The sequence below is a fragment of the Chelonia mydas genome, chromosome 18, assembly GCF_015237465.2.
Source record: "Chelonia mydas isolate rCheMyd1 chromosome 18, rCheMyd1.pri.v2, whole genome shotgun sequence".
Classification (NCBI taxonomy): Eukaryota; Metazoa; Chordata; order Testudines; family Cheloniidae; genus Chelonia; species Chelonia mydas.
In genome coordinates this window covers 15,590,663-15,605,844 of record NC_051258.2, presented here as the reverse complement: position 1 = coordinate 15,605,844, position 15,182 = coordinate 15,590,663, and the positions used below count along the sequence as shown (strand labels likewise).

The following is a 15,182-nucleotide window of genomic DNA, read 5'->3' as shown; positions in this document are numbered from 1 at the left end:
GCGAGGACAGTTTAGGCTCCCATTCTGTTGGCCTGAGCTCTAAGCCCTGGTCTACACTACAAAATTACTTTGGTATACGTCATTCTGAGGTGTGAATAGTCCATCCCCCTGAGCAATGTAGTGATACTGGACTGAGCGCCAGTGTCGACAGCGCTGCATTGGTGGGAGAGCTGCGGCCTCTTGCCGAGGTGGATGAGCTATGCCGATGGGAGAAGCTCTCTCCCGTTGGCTTAGAGTGTCTTCATTAAAGTGCGACAGCAACGCAGCTGTGCCAATGCAGAACTTTTAAGTGTAGATCTGCCCTGGGTAACCCTTGTTAGACACACGCTTGCTTCTTTTAATGCCCTGCCCAGGTGTTAGTCCTGTTCATCAGTCTGAGAAGCTCCATCCCTCCATCCTTGATGCTGTCCACTCAAATCTGCCCCTGTACTGGAACTCGAGCCCCTTGTCCCTCCAGGCTGCCGGTGGCCAGCCGAATGCAGTGGCTTTCCCTTCCCTTGACTTAAGCAAACATGTCCTCATGGTGGAAGCCAATAATGGAAAAGCTCCAGATGTGGGTGCAGGTGGAAACCAGATGGCTTTGTTGCTCTTTGCCTTCCCCTGGACAGCATTAGAAGCCTAGGGAGGCACGGTCAACTTGTAAACATCACTCGGGGAGCAGCTTCATGGAAAAAGTTGTAGACCAGTGGTTTTTGGAGAGTGTTCCAAGAGGGCAGACCGATGCCAAAAGCAGCAAATAATTTACATTGGTGAGCTGGGTGGTCTGGGTCCCCCCGCCCTCATTTGAATCTGTTCATATTTAGAGGCCATTCTTGACCGTTTGTATTCAGCTAGACTCTGACATTCCTCTCGCTTTGTCCTTGGCCGCAGTCGTCTGCATAACGAATAGTATTTGAGGATCCAGCCAACGCTGCTGCTGAAATCTATCACCCGCAATGCTTTAGGCCTTACAGTAGCAGGGCACACCGTAGTCATGGGCAAAATTCACTTCACTCCCAATGGGCACCTGAGCTGCCGTGGAGATGTTCCACCGTGATCACCTCTACCTGTCATTGGCAGCTTCCAGGGAAGTCCCACAGCACTGTCAAAAAGTGTCAGGGACGTCTCCTCCAGTGCCCTGGCCGTCATTCCCCATCTTAGTATTATAGGGAGGGAGGGAGAGAAATAGACAGACAGCTAGTTGTTGGAAACGGCTGCTATTGCTTCCACAGTCACTGTGCTGCATGTATCCAACCAAAACTTTGGAGATACAGGTTTGTGAGTCTAATACTCTTTAGTGTAATGAATTCAAATTTCATTTCAATGGGCTCACATGATAAAAACAATTCCCTTAAGCGAACCTATCAGTGTTGGTGCAGTGTTGTGTCTGGTTTTCACAGACAGATAAAGGGACTTAGGAGCACAAATCCTGCTGGAAAAAATAGAGCCGTATGTTCCTAAACCCCTTAGACACTTTTGAAACACACTCACACCCCCCCTTCATCTCTAACTGGCCCTTTGCAGAGCTTTTACAGGCCGTTACTTGACTCAGTATAGCCTCTGAGATAGGACACTGGGCAGGTACTCAGGACACCTGGGTTCAAATGCTGGCTCTGCTGCTGGGTGACCATGGGCAAGTCACATCATCTCTCTGTGCCTCCGTCTCCCCATCTATAATATGGGGATAATGATACTGACCTCCGCTGCAAAGCACTTTCAGATTGAAAGCTGCTAAGAGGGAGGTATTATTGTCTTGTGTATTATTATTTTCATGTAGGTAGCATCACTCATCCCAAACAGTTTGCAGAGAGCTTCAGGGGATCTTTCAGGGTGACTCAGGGTGGATAGGTCCTGAGTTCTATCCATTTGCATAGGTATTTATCTGGGCACCTGTCATGGGCTTTCTGAAGGTCCCATCTATAAATCTCCCAAGCACTAAACTGTACTGAACTCAATTTATTTGCCTAAAAAGGATAGAAGTGTGTCCCCTCCGCTCCCCGGCTAGGCTTTGAAGTGGCGTTTCTGAGGGATGGAGGCATATCAGCGTGGGCGGTTAGATCCCTAAGGACCATGATCTTGTCCTCCAACCAAGCTGCCACCTTCTGCAGTGCCATCTGTGTTGGGTGTGAATGTGGCTATGTTAGGAGGACTGCTCCATCCTCTCAGAGCTGGGTCCCTGAGTGAGACCAGCCCGTCGCATCTGCCCTACCAGTTCTTCTGGTGATTTGTACAGCAAGGTGTGAAAGGCCATCTGATAAGGAAGGGAGAAATGGCCAGGATATGATGCCCCGGAGCATCATGCTAGAAACCCAGGTGGGCAGGGCGGCCGCAAGGGGCAGAAAACCAAACCAAACCGGGAAAAGGTGCTTTTACAAGCGGTGGGTTAAGAACATGATTAGCCTGAGCCAGCTGCCTTGCCAGAGCCTTGTGAGAGCTTCACATAGGCAATGGCTGAGAACATTCCTCTGAACTTACTCTTGGGGCTGAATCAGCCCCCAGTGAAAACAGTCTGGATCTTTTGGAAATCACTTACACGGCCAAAGGAAAGTATTTAAAATGCAGCTTCTGGAAACTGCATCCTCAGAAGGAAATAAGCATGAACGGCCTGTATGCTTCCAGGAACAGGGGGTGAATCAGCAGCTTAGGGCAGAAAGTAAAGATAGGACCAGAGGGTTCCCAGTCCATTTATGGTTAGTATGGCAGTAGCATCTTGGCTCCCAGTCATGGACCAGGCCCCTATCGTGCTAGGCGCTGTACAAACACAGAACGGAAAGACAACTCCCGCCCCAAAGAGTTGACAATCTAAGGATAACGCAAAAGGCAGCACATGGATACAGACAGAGGCAGATCACAAGAAACAAAGAGACATTGATGTGCTCTGGGTCTGTTCACCAGGCAGGTTGAAGTAAGGAGGCTTGAAGTGGGGTCCTTGTCTCACTTCTCCTCAATGGCAGCTCTCTGCAAGGTATTTTACAGTTAGTTCCACATCACAGAGAAGGGCCATAGGTAACCACATCTGGAAAGACTCAGGCACAGGATCAGTGGGCTGATGGCAAATGGCATGGCACGAGTTTGGTGGGTCTCAGCCCAGTTCCCAGGGCACAGATGTCCCTGGCATAAAAATCACCTCCACAATTGGCAGGGTCAGCAGAAAGTCCAAGGGCTGAATGGGACGTAGATACTGAATTCCCTCTTTGCCATAGAGTGGGTCTCTCCCAGGTCAGGATCCAGGCCTCTGGGTGGGAGTGCAGACAGTAAGTGAAACAAGCTTTCCTCTGTGTGCAGATTCCCAGAGTGGGCCTGGTTTGGAAGGGGGAGAGCCAGGGTCCTGGCAAGAACCAATGTACAATGCCATATCAGGGGATCATTTGCTGTTGAGGCCATCTCCACTCTGCAAGCCCTGCCCGTCTCCACATCTGCAGGGCCTCTGGGTGTCACTAGGGAGCCTCTGTCCATCTGGCCTCAATTAGTCAAAGTGCTGCATCATCGAAAGGCATGTCTGAAATGCAAAGGCCTATTCATCATGACGGCAGTGTTTCCATGGGGCCGGGGGAGCAGACAGGCAGACCTCGCCCTGCTGGGACAGTATCGCTTGGAGAAAAGAGACCAGATGCCTTTCAGAACAAGGAGGGGAGATTTTGGATGCACAAGAGATATGATGGGTGTGTAGCAGACACTGGTAAAGTGGATAGGGGCCTGGGACCAGTGTGGGGAAGTGAGGTTTAAATGATTGACAGGAGCAAGTTCTTCCTTTCTCCTTCTAGAATTGTGGCTATGCTGCTTCTAGGGGCTCTCTCCTGGCTAGCACAGTGGGCTTGTGCCTAAAGAAGAAGCGAGGGGTGACATGTGGCTTACTGCATGTGCCTTACTTCACAGACCCATATCCCGTTGCTGAAATCCAAACCACTGGGTGCAGTTTGAGGGGACAGTGCTCCCTGCTGACACAGCGAGGAACTCGACAAACGGGAGAGGCGCAGTCGGAAATGCAAGCTAGTGAGGCACATGCTGTTACAAGTGCATCCTCTCTGCAAATGACGGGGAGCCATGGGTGTTTGCATGCTAAGGCACGCTCTTTTGGGAGCTTGTAATGACCCTCTGTGGATCACAGGAGCTCCCATCCAGGAGCCTTTTATGGTGACGGGAGCACTGAATGGGTGGCAAAACCGTATGATGTAAACCAGAACTGACTGTGGTAGCACCAAGTAATGGGCACTTGGCCAGTCCACGGGAGTAATGCCCCCTACCCCCACCCACTTCGGATCCCTGGAATGTGAATCAACTGTCTTAATCTAAAATCTATTTCCATGTTCATGGTCAGCCCTGTTGTCTTTTCTGGTGAGGATGCCACCCGACCCATCTCACTGTACCCAGGCACGGCAGCACAGGGTCTGATGGAGACATAGACGTGTGTCTGTGGAGTGCAACCCTGCTTCCCCAAAGGTTACACTGGACATCCAGAACCTGGGGATAAACAGGGGAGTCGGCCAGACAGCTTTGGGAAGGATGTGTTCTCGCATCCCACATTAGCATCCGTCGCTGTAAAACACTCGCTCCTGTGCCAGCCACCTCTGCGTTGTTCTTAGGGTGGGGTGCGTGCACAGATCCCTTGCGTGGAGCACCGGGTCAGTGGAGCAGGGCTGGGAATCAAACCCCCCTCCCCCATAGGATGGAGAAGACCCCTAAGCCTTTGGGCTCAGCCTGGATTCCAAGAGGAGTCAAGCTCAGATCTTCCCCATAGCTTTTTAAAGTATGACGTTGTCAGGCCAGGCCAGGTAACCCTCCCAGCGCTGCACTTCTGCCTCACCTTGGGGAAAGTTTCACGTTTTCATCTTTTCTTGTTATCTTTTCCTTTTATCTTAGATCCTTTTTGACCAAGCCCAGAGGTCGGTCCGGCAACAGCTGCACAACTTTGTGAAAGAGTGAGTACTAGTCGATTGGGTCCCAGCTGGGGCTCCCTGATGAACTACGGACCCTCTTGTGTCTGTGGTGAAAACAGGATTGCAATGCACTGGCTATGTATATATTCAAGGCTCTGATTGGAGTGAAGGACACATCCAAGGGAAGGGAACCGTGAATCCAATTTGTGCAGTGGGATGGGGTGACCCCTTCTGCTGTTGTGCTGTCACGGGGGAGGCTCCTAGTTCTGGGTGCAAGCCAGGCCCCGCTGAGTTTAAAATGTCAAGCTGGACATGAAACAAAACCCTAGATCTGAGCATCCCCAAACTGTGTGAAAGTTCAGTTCCAGATCCACACTTTACGAGCTGACTCCTATCACCATACTGGGGCACGCTGACCCCCCCAGCTCAAACACCCCCCAAAAGTCCAGATTTGTGCAGCACAGGTCCAACACCACCCCTGGTAGGAAGCTCTTTGAGCCAAGCCTGGTTTGGTCACTGCTGCCACCCTGACTGGATGAGGTGCAGAATTTGCTTAGTCCGTCATCTACATTGATATGGCTTTTAAAGCACAGATCAGTGCCCAGCTGCCTGCCAAAATCCATGCAGGCACTTCCCCCAAGGGCTTCACTTCAGAATCCTGCTGCTTCATTAAATTCTAAGCTTCTCACAGGGCACCCGTATCCTCCAAAATCAATCCCCACCTCCCAGGACACCTTTGGTGTGTCCGAGGCAGTAAACGGAGCCTGTAGACGTCTGTGGCACATAAACTTTGCAGGTAGGGGGGACGGGCGCTATCTGCCTGCGGAGGAAGCAGGCTTCTCATGGGAGAGATCAGCCTGTCATGCAATCATTGCACCACCACCATCTGAAATCTCGTGAGGACACTGGCACCGTCGAATCCACGCCTGTCTCCTAGCCCCCAGCTGGGTAAGATTTGGAGTCAGCCATCCCCCGGCCCTTATAAAATGGAACGTAACCCCTTCCCCTGCCCTGATGCCACACGGCCAGCTGTTCTTACTCGTCAGTCAGAGGCCCAACTGCCTCGTTCCTTTACACCTGTGCAAAGCGGATGTAAAACACACACACATGTGTGTGTGTGACAGAGGATATGTTGTAGTTCGGCCACACAGCAGGTGTGAAGTAGAGGAGAATCAGGGCCAGGAATCATCAGGATGTGGAGGGCCTGCAACTTAGCTTAAGTCTATTTCAACCTGCTCTTTCCCTTGGGTGGGGGAAACAGCATCTCTTCTGCCCGTGTAGGCTGTCCTCACCCCCTCCTCTGAGTGCCCGCGCAGCCCGTGGGCAGGTACCAAGTGCAGCGTGAGATCCCAAATCAGCTGAATATAGGTCAGCGAGGCAATGGCGGCCTTCAGCTAAGCGGGAGCTTGTTTCCATGGGAACGGGTAATTGAGTGCGAATCCATCAGCAGCTGTGGATGGTTGGGTGGTGGGGGGACCCACAGTTACCCCCCTCCCGAAGCACTCCCCCCCATCTCTGTCTAATCATTTCTCTGATGAGCTCAGATTTAATCTGCTTAAATCCTGGCAGCCGGAAGGGGGAATTTCACCTTCATTTTGGGGCTGTTGCCGCATCAGTGTATTTGCGTTTTATTCTCCCTTTGTCGCGCCCATCAGACCCCCACTGTCACAGGCTTCGGCGCTTTGATCTTCAAATTGCTATTGTTTATTTGAAATTGGTTCTGCAGTTGGGATCATTTTAAAGACCTCCCCCCAGGACCACGGCGGCAGTTTCCTGGCTGTGAAAAGGAAGCAACAGCAGCTATGCCATGTATAGTTTTAAACACAGCCTGCAGCTAGCCCTTCTCACCCCTTGACATTGCTGTGTGATTGCACTCGGTGCTGGCTTGACAGCCTTGGAGCCTGAAGGCCTCTGTTTATCTCGGGGTCAGGCCCAATATGCACAGTGCCAGGGCAAGTCCTGCCCCACTCATGAGCCTCCGTTTCCACGTGGAGGGGCCAAGCCCTTGGGACGGGAGGAGAGTTCAGTCCTGCCAGCCCTGCACTTGCAACCCCCCTAAACCTGTCCCGTGACGCCTGGGTTCAGAAACACTGAACTAGGCAAATATCTAGATGAGCTGATGCACCCCCAGGAAGACCTCTGCGTACCTCTGGGGTGCACATACCCCTGACTGAGAACCACCGACCTAGGGCATGTTTACATTGCAGCAGGGAACCTGCCTCCTAACCCAGGTACACAGACACAGGCCAGCTCAAGCAGAGCTAAAAATAGCCATGTGGACATATCCCTCTGTGGGGGGGAGGGATAGCTAAGTGGTGTGAGCATTGGCTTGCTAAACCCAGGGTTGTGAGTTCAATCCTTGAGGGGGCCATTTAGGGATCTGGGGCAAAAATTGGGGATTGGTCCTGCTTTGAGCAGGGGGTTGGACTAGATGACCTCCTGAGGTCCCTTCCAACCCTGATTTCTATGACATTGTGTTATGTGAGTATGCGCCGGCCCACTGCCCTGGATCCATACTTGGGTGGTGAGCCCAGGCTACAATGTCCACACTGCCAATTTTAGCACACTAGCTCAAGCAGAGCTAGAGCGTGTCCATGGGCTGGAAGGCTCGCTCCAGCTGCGGTGCAGCTGTATACTGAGAGGCGAAATACTTTCAGTCCCGTCAAACCTCAGCCTGGCTCAGCTCCCTGCACACCACCTCCCCCAGAGAGTCCTTGCTAAGTGGGAGCTTTGTTTGTCAGAAGCCTTGTGATGTACAAGGGAAAGGGAATGACCTTCTGTGGCCCTCCACCATCCCCAACCTAATATTTTGGCTCTGCGGGCCAGAGACTTCACCCTTCTCTCCTCATCACTAGCCTCCCAGCAGGAGCTGAGTGGATCCAGCCTCGTGCGTAATCTGACTGATGCTGGGAAGGAAGCCTTGGAAGGGGCACACTGTTAAGTAGTCAGGGGTTGCAAGAAGCCTCAGCTGAACAGAAATATTGTCCCGAGACAGGGTTGGCAGGAGAATCAGGGGTTTCTTGTAGGTAAATGAGAAGGAAAAACACCAGCCATCTGTGAGCTCTCCAGCTGAAAGACCATCTCCAGTTCCACTTCTCTGTAACGGCTTGGGCCATCCCCACCCACCCCCTTGCCTGCCTGGTGTGGTGCTGAAGGTGTGCCACATCTTAATTCCCCCCCAGTTGGGGCACCAATAAATTCGCTTTAACAGCCTGGGTCAAGGAGAAGCCAACACACTCACCAAAGAGCATGTCCCCTTTTAATAAGGTTTCAGGACAGGAGCAATGACAATAGACAGTTCATCAGGACCCTGGTTCAGAGCTCCCCAACTTCAAGTCCACCAAAGCACATCTCTGGCTGGTTTTCTGCAGCCTGGGCGAGACACCCACTGCCCATTGCAGCCTGCAGAGCTTCTGCTACTCTGCTTCCTGTTCCTCTTTAAATAGCCCAGTCCTGGGGTGGGGCGGGGCAAGGCAAGGCTTCCTTGATTACCTACAGGCTGTAGGCTCCAGCCTGCCCCTCCTGCATGCCCTCCCATGGACTCCTACCCGTTTCTAATGTGCATAGACGCTGAAGGGCCAATAGCTCTTTGCAACGCCAGCTATGGGTTGCCTGGCAGGTGACACCCTTACTGCAAATTAGGAAAAATCACCTGATTTCCCCATCCCCAACTCAGAAAGCCCCGAGAAATGCTTCCTCTCCTGCCATGCCTCGCTCCGTGCAATGCCAGCAGCCCTTCTCCGGCTGCCACACAGCTGGGCCTCTTGTGCCAAATGGGTCCACCTCCTCCACTCTCTGCCGGGTCCCTTGGAAGTCTGTGGCTGGAACCTCAGAGTCCATGTGGCTTATTACCTGTGCAGCTGGGCTGAGGGTGGGGTAAAGAGACAGCAGCCATACTCCCCTCCCTCTCTCCTTTGCTAAGCATCCTGGCGGGAGGGGAAGCCACGCCATTCATTTTTAGCATTGGCTCAGGAGGGAGCTTGTTGGCAGCCATAATAATAGCTGGGTAGAAAGCCTGACGCCAGCTGTTGGGCTGGTGAGAGCCTGTGCCACTTGGCCACACCGAGCCCCCTGGCCAGAGCCCAGCAGGGATAATAATAGAGGCCGAGGGGACATTTTTAAGCTCAGGAAGGGATTGTTTTCACGGTGAAGTTTGTGGCACTTGAAATTCAGCAGATGAGCGTGCGCGGGTGTGTTTCTAGGTCACAGAGCGAGAGGGAACGGGAGCAGGCCATGTTTGTGTGTGGGTGTCATAGTGAGCCCTTCCAGCGTGAGGGGCAGAGAGGAGTGAAGCTGAGGGCCTGTTGTTCGTCCTTCGAGTTCGAAGAGGACCACGACCTCATGGGTCGGTTTGGTTTCTGCGAACAAGTGAGTGGCTGCTCAGGCCACCTGAGCAGTCTGTGGCGCCCTGAACAAGAGATGCCGCTGTGGGTTACTTGATTAACAGTGGACATGCGGCTGCTGCGAGATTTATGCTGTGGCGCTTCTGCTCTGCCTCAGGCGGTAGCTCCAGTCTCGAGGAGACTCCCATGTTTCCCCTGTATATTCAAAGTTCGTTTCTCCTGGTTTCTATGTCTGTCTTTCTTAAAGCAACAGGGCGGTGAAAACTTTCCGAGAATTAGGAAAAGCTTATAAAGGTTGTCGGGGTGGGGGTGGGGCTGCAGGGGCAGGGGCGGTTATTATGCAGCTATTTGTATTTAATTGACTAGATTTCAAGTTGAAGGTGTTTTTAAGGCCCCTTGGTACTTTTGGCAGGAATCAAAATCCATATCAGGGTAGTTTCCGCTGGTTATAGTATTTTCCTTCACCTCCTGCCCTAAAGGGTTGTGTGGCTGAGCAGTGTGGAACAGGAGCCGTTTTCCAACCCAGAAGTGTCTGCATTCCAGCGATGGGTAAAGTGATTCCTGTGTTTGCAGAGCATTGAAACACAAATGCATTTTGTGTAAGCATCTAATGTGGTGTAATTATTGTAAACAAGCCAGCATTTCAGCGTGGACTATGCTGGGTAATGCCATACCTGAGATGTGTGAGAACAGGGAAGTACTTGAACACAAGGTAGTGAGCTTGCCCTGTGCCCAACAGGAGGCAGCGTGGTCCAGGACAAAGGGTATTGGACTGGAACTTAGAAAACCTGGGTTTTAATTACTGGCTCTGCCACTGATTTGCTATGTGACCTTGGGTGAGTCACTTTGTTTCCTCTCCACCCTTTATCTCTCTGGTAAGCTTTACAGGAAAGGGTCTGTCTCTTACTCTGTGTTTGTACAGCACCTGCCCCAGTGGGGCCTCAGAGTCAGTTGAGGTCTGTAGAGGCTACTAATGATTCATAAAGTTCACTTTATGGATCCAATATCTCTCATCTGGCACACTAAACAAATAAACGTGCTGGTTACAAGAGTTCAAAAAGGTCTGGGGGGAAAAATAAAACTTCTAATTTTAACACTTCAGATCACGAAACCCAACTGGCAGGCAGGTCAGAAGAGACATGCATATGGGCAAAGTGCACTTGGCTGGGCAGTGAATTTTAAACATGAGAACTGGCTGATTTGTGGTATTTTCATGGCTCCAGTACAGTATTTTTGGTGACATATAATTTGACTGTTTCTTATAGTGCCTGTTATGAAACATCCCAGTCTCATTGCAAGGCAGCTGGAGAGCATCATTAGGGTTGTGTGGGTTGCTGGGTATTGACCTTGGTGACGCCTCTAACTGCTTTGAAGGGACAGCGCAGTGTTAGTCTCTGCATCCAGAGGGAGATGCTTTGGGTCAGATTCTGATTCTGATTAATTTTTTCATGGAACTTTAAGCCCTGATGGGACCATGAGTGAGACCTCCTGTCTATCATGGGCCGTTACATTTCATCCAGATACTCCTACATGAAGCGCAAAGTTAGTTAGACCACGACATCTTTAGTTAGACCACGACATTTCAGTCCTCAGGAGACTAAACTGTGGGGCACAGGCACAGAACAGGAGAGATCGAGGTGCCACAAATAACCGAGACCCCCTGCAGTGCCAAGGAATTCATTAGAAGAGATACCCAGATAATCCTAGCAGCCAAACCAGGCCCCATGCGAAAGAGGAAGGCAACCCTCCCCTCCCCTTGCCCCAAGATCCCTGCCAATCTGAGCTGGGCGAAAATTCCTTCCAGCCCCAGATTTGTCAGAGCTGAGTGGGGTCACTGAGTACGGTGTGAGGTCAGGGTCTGGCCATGAGAGAGATCATACACCACCGGGATCCCTGCTGCATTGCAATGCTGATTCCCTTGTGGTCCTGCCTGCCCTGTAATGGTGGTTTCCACTATTTCTTCCCCTTTGGGTTCCAGTGATGTCCGGAAGTTCAAGGAGACGAAGAAACAGTTTGACAAGGTGCGCGAGGACATGGAGATCTCTCTGGTGAAGAATGCGCAGGCCCCGCGGCACAAGCCCCACGAGGTGGAGGAAGCAACGGGCACTTTGACCATCACCAGGAAGTGCTTCCGACACCTGGCCCTGGACTACGTGTTACAGGTGAGGTTTTGGCCCACCAGCTCCATCCAGTCTTCCTGTCATAGAATCAGGCGAGCTCAGGATAAATGCTGATTATCCATCAGCCGAGAGTAGAGGAACCACTGGGTGGGTGGAGGTGAGAAAGGAGGATCTGACATTTGGATTTTAAAAGGCATCTGATTGTGAAATTATCCAGCACTTAACCTGCTGCCTCAAAGAGAATCCCTGGGAAGTTTTTAAAAGCCAGTGCATGATCTGGCGAGACCCAGTCAAAGGTGTTTGGAGCAGACCTGGAATGAAAGGCCATATCTGTACTGAGGGTTTGCCCCAATTTCAGCCGCGAGGTAGCCGGGCTGCTGCAACCCCAAGGATAAACAGGAAAGCCACAGTTTGCCCTAAATCCCAAGTCTGCTCTGACCACCCTTTACTTGGCATCCTCCAGCCTGTCCATATCAAATGCTTACTTTACCCCTGCCTGAAGGTGGGGTAAGGTCCACAGGTGTACACGTATTGGTGGGGTTGCTATCTCTATAACTGGCATTGATTGCTTGGCAAATTCCCAGGATAGACAAGGCCTAAGGGAGAGCCGGTTTCTCTCAGAAGTCTCTGCCTCTCTGATCTGCAGATCTCTCCAGCAGGGCTTACAAGATGGCATTGTGCAATTAGCCAAAGTAAGAAAGAGAGATAATGCCTCTGAGTGCTTTTCTCCCCTATGTTCTGATTGTGAGTCACAGCCCCCATTCCTCCTACAGAAAGTTTCCTTAAAGAAAACCTCTGGGCACATGTGTGCGTGTTTGCGTATATATTTGTGCATGCACACACATGTGTGTATACACATTGCTTGAAAAACCGCACCCTAGCTGAAATGGGAAATGTCACAATCATTTTTCATAAAGAAAACTTAAACTAATTCCCTTGATTGAAGCTCCTTTTAGCATTACAGTCTCCTCAAGGAACATAGTTTTTGCCCCCATAATTACCCCTTGCCCACCGCCATAGCTTCTTTTGTATCGTTTGCAGATTTGATCAGCTGACTTCAGGTTCCTCCTTCCAGGCAATGGGTTTAATAACTGAACAAATTCAGTGCAAATATTGATCCATGTGTCACTCCACTAGCCCTCATTCCCTGCAGCACCAAATTGGGACCATCTGCCAGCACCTTCTGTCTTATCATGAGATAGTCTATGGTGTCATATCCTACTGATTGCTGAGAATCAGCAGTGGGTGGAAAGGGGATGCTGTCCCTTTAATTTGTAAATTTGCTAACCTTGAGGGATTGTAGCTCTTCGGCTTCTGGGATTTAGACAGAAATCCAGCTGTGGTTGCTGGCAAGGTCACTGGGGAAAGAAGTTCCTGTGTTCTAGGCCAATATCCAATGCTGACGAAGGTAGAAAACGCCACTAATGCCATAGGCCGATCCAGTGGGATTTCTCTGCTAGCCCTGCAGGGGGTGGGGGGGGACCGATCTAAAGCCATGTGCCCCAAAAGACACAGACAGAGGAACTGGGGCAGGATCCCTTTGCATCTCTTTAGGCTCAACAACATTAGAGATGGGACAGGGTTAGCATTTTATTTATTTATATGGACACGCTGGGGCCCTTGACATAACTTCAATCTGCACCCTAAGTGCGGCTGTTTTACCAGTCTCTGTCCCCTTCCGACAGTTCCCCTTCCCTATTTCAAAGGTCTCGGAAACAAGAGGAGTCCTGCTCAGAGGACGTAAACGGGTTGGCCTGCAATGCAGAATCTGGCTCAGCATTTTTTGGCTAATGTGCCTCTCACCTTGCCCAAGGATGCAATGTGCCTTGGGGAAAAGCAGATTCCAGCCTCTCAGCTCTCTGATTTATCACAGCAGCCAAATATCTGTCAGTGAGATGATCAAGGAAAGTTGGAGTTAAATTAGTTAACTACTGTGCAAATCTGCCAAAGTCCCTCCCCCTCACTCCCCCCCCCCCGCCCCCAAAATTGGATTGCATGAATCAGTTACTTGAAGTAACTGGGTATTTTTAACTGCCAGATTAATTTGTTTTTACCAGTATGCATTTGTGTGGCCTAGGCGTGCCATCTAGTGGCTGGTTTGGTTTATTTATTGGAATGTCTAGATGAGACCAAACAATTAACAGAAGCCTCCATGGTGGGAGAAAGAGATCTGGAAAAAAGATACCTTTTGGCCTCATGCAGATGCCAGGAAACAGTCCTAGCAAGGCCACGACTGACATGTCTTAATCCTTACGGCTTGGCACTTCCGCTAGCACCAGACCATAGCTGCAAAGACACAGCGCTCATTTCCTGGACCAACAGCCTGGGAAAAGCAGGAAGCCTGCCCCTCCCGCTTCCACCCGAAACTATTTCCATTTATCACGAAACAGACTTTGGCCACAGGCCCAAAATTTGCATGAAGGAACTTTGCTTTTATGAATATTTGCACACACAAAAATGAGTCCAAAAGGGGCTCAGACCCAGAGAATTGCAATTCAGGGCCAGGTTCTCCAGTGTGATCTGGCACCTTTGCATTCCTCAGGTGGTGCATAGAGGCCAGATTCTGATTGTAAATGGCCATGGAGTTCCCCTGGTGGAGTGGAACCCCCCCGCCCCCGATTTGGCTCCCATCCATCCCCTATCCCCATCCTGGCTGTGGAAGGGAGGAGGGGGAAGGTTGTGGGGCAGGCTTGGGATGTGTCTGAGTCGAGTTCCTCTACATGATACTCGCTGGTATAAAGCCCTCTGGATAGCTGTAGCAGAAGATGGGACATGGCTGAGGAGGAATTGGGAGGCAGGTTCTGCCAAACGCAGACACACTCCATCCCCCGCGCCCAGCAGAGCTCAGACATGGGGGAGAATCGAGCCCTCGGTTCCTGATCCAGGAAAGCGTTTGCCTGTAACTTTCGCTCCACTCTCGTCTCAGCTACTCCAAGTGGAGCATGGTTGGAGCTAATTGGTGCCACATTTATAAATGAGATACTAACACACCGGGACCTGTTTTGCAGCTGTCATGGTAACATATTGTTCGTGACACCGACAGCTGAAGCCCCATAGAAATCTTCTGCTACATTTGACAGTCTCTCTAGTGCTAATTACAGCACTTGTAAGGCTTCCCAGATGGGATCCATGGGAAAGGTATTATGTAACTGCACACGATTCATTTTTTATTTTTAAGGCGTCACCATCTCTTCTGCAGCCTCTTACTTTTCATTTCCCTTTAATGTTTTATAAATCTCAGAAGCATTTTTCATCTCCTGACCTGTGGTCCATGACCAGAGCTGACAAGAATGTACTGGTCCTGAGAGCGTTTGCACTGGTTCACCAACCAAACAGCTTTGCAGCAGTCTCGCCCACCTGATTTTGGCATCTGTTATCTCGTGAACCACTAGTGCTCACTAATGGACCTAGACACAGATGCTAGGGTGGATTTATGGCTCTTACAGTGTACCTGGCAGCCAATTCACCAAGCGTCCTCTACTATTCTGGTCCTTGTGCCTTTCTTGGGCAAAAGCTGCTGGTTGCTTCAAAAGGTGCTGTGATTTTGCGATTCAATTAATTAGGGGTTAAGATGAGAGCCCACCAAACTCTCTGTATTGGTGACATATGGCAGATCTCCAGAAATAAAAGGACAGCACAGGAATCTGCTGCATCATGCCCTGTCTTTTATAATGGGGATTCAAGCTGGGATTTGCCTGGTCAAAGTTGCACGTAGCAGGCTGAGAGATGTTGGAACGTGCTTTTGAACCGCACTGCTCAGCACCTGCTGAAGGAGCACCAGAACGGAGGCGCTTTAGCACCAACACCGACTGTGTTTTGCAGAGAGGTGTTATGACAGCCGCAGAGTACGTTTCAGCCTCACT

The 15,182-nt window shown here is 50.8% G+C and overlaps 1 protein-coding gene across 6 annotated transcripts in view; it reads left to right on the top strand.

The window, feature by feature from the left end:
• Nucleotides 1–15,182, top strand: part of ACAP3 (ArfGAP with coiled-coil, ankyrin repeat and PH domains 3) — a 159,529-nt gene that overhangs the window by 88,637 nt on the left and 55,710 nt on the right. For all 6 annotated transcript variants that reach the window (XM_037881109.2, XM_037881110.2, XM_037881111.2 and 3 more), the window contains exons 5-6: nucleotides 4,840–4,898; nucleotides 11,178–11,361. In XM_037881109.2, the coding sequence (XP_037737037.1) occupies nucleotides 4,840–4,898; nucleotides 11,178–11,361 (243 nt within the window). The remainder of the gene's footprint in view (nucleotides 1–4,839; nucleotides 4,899–11,177; nucleotides 11,362–15,182) is intronic.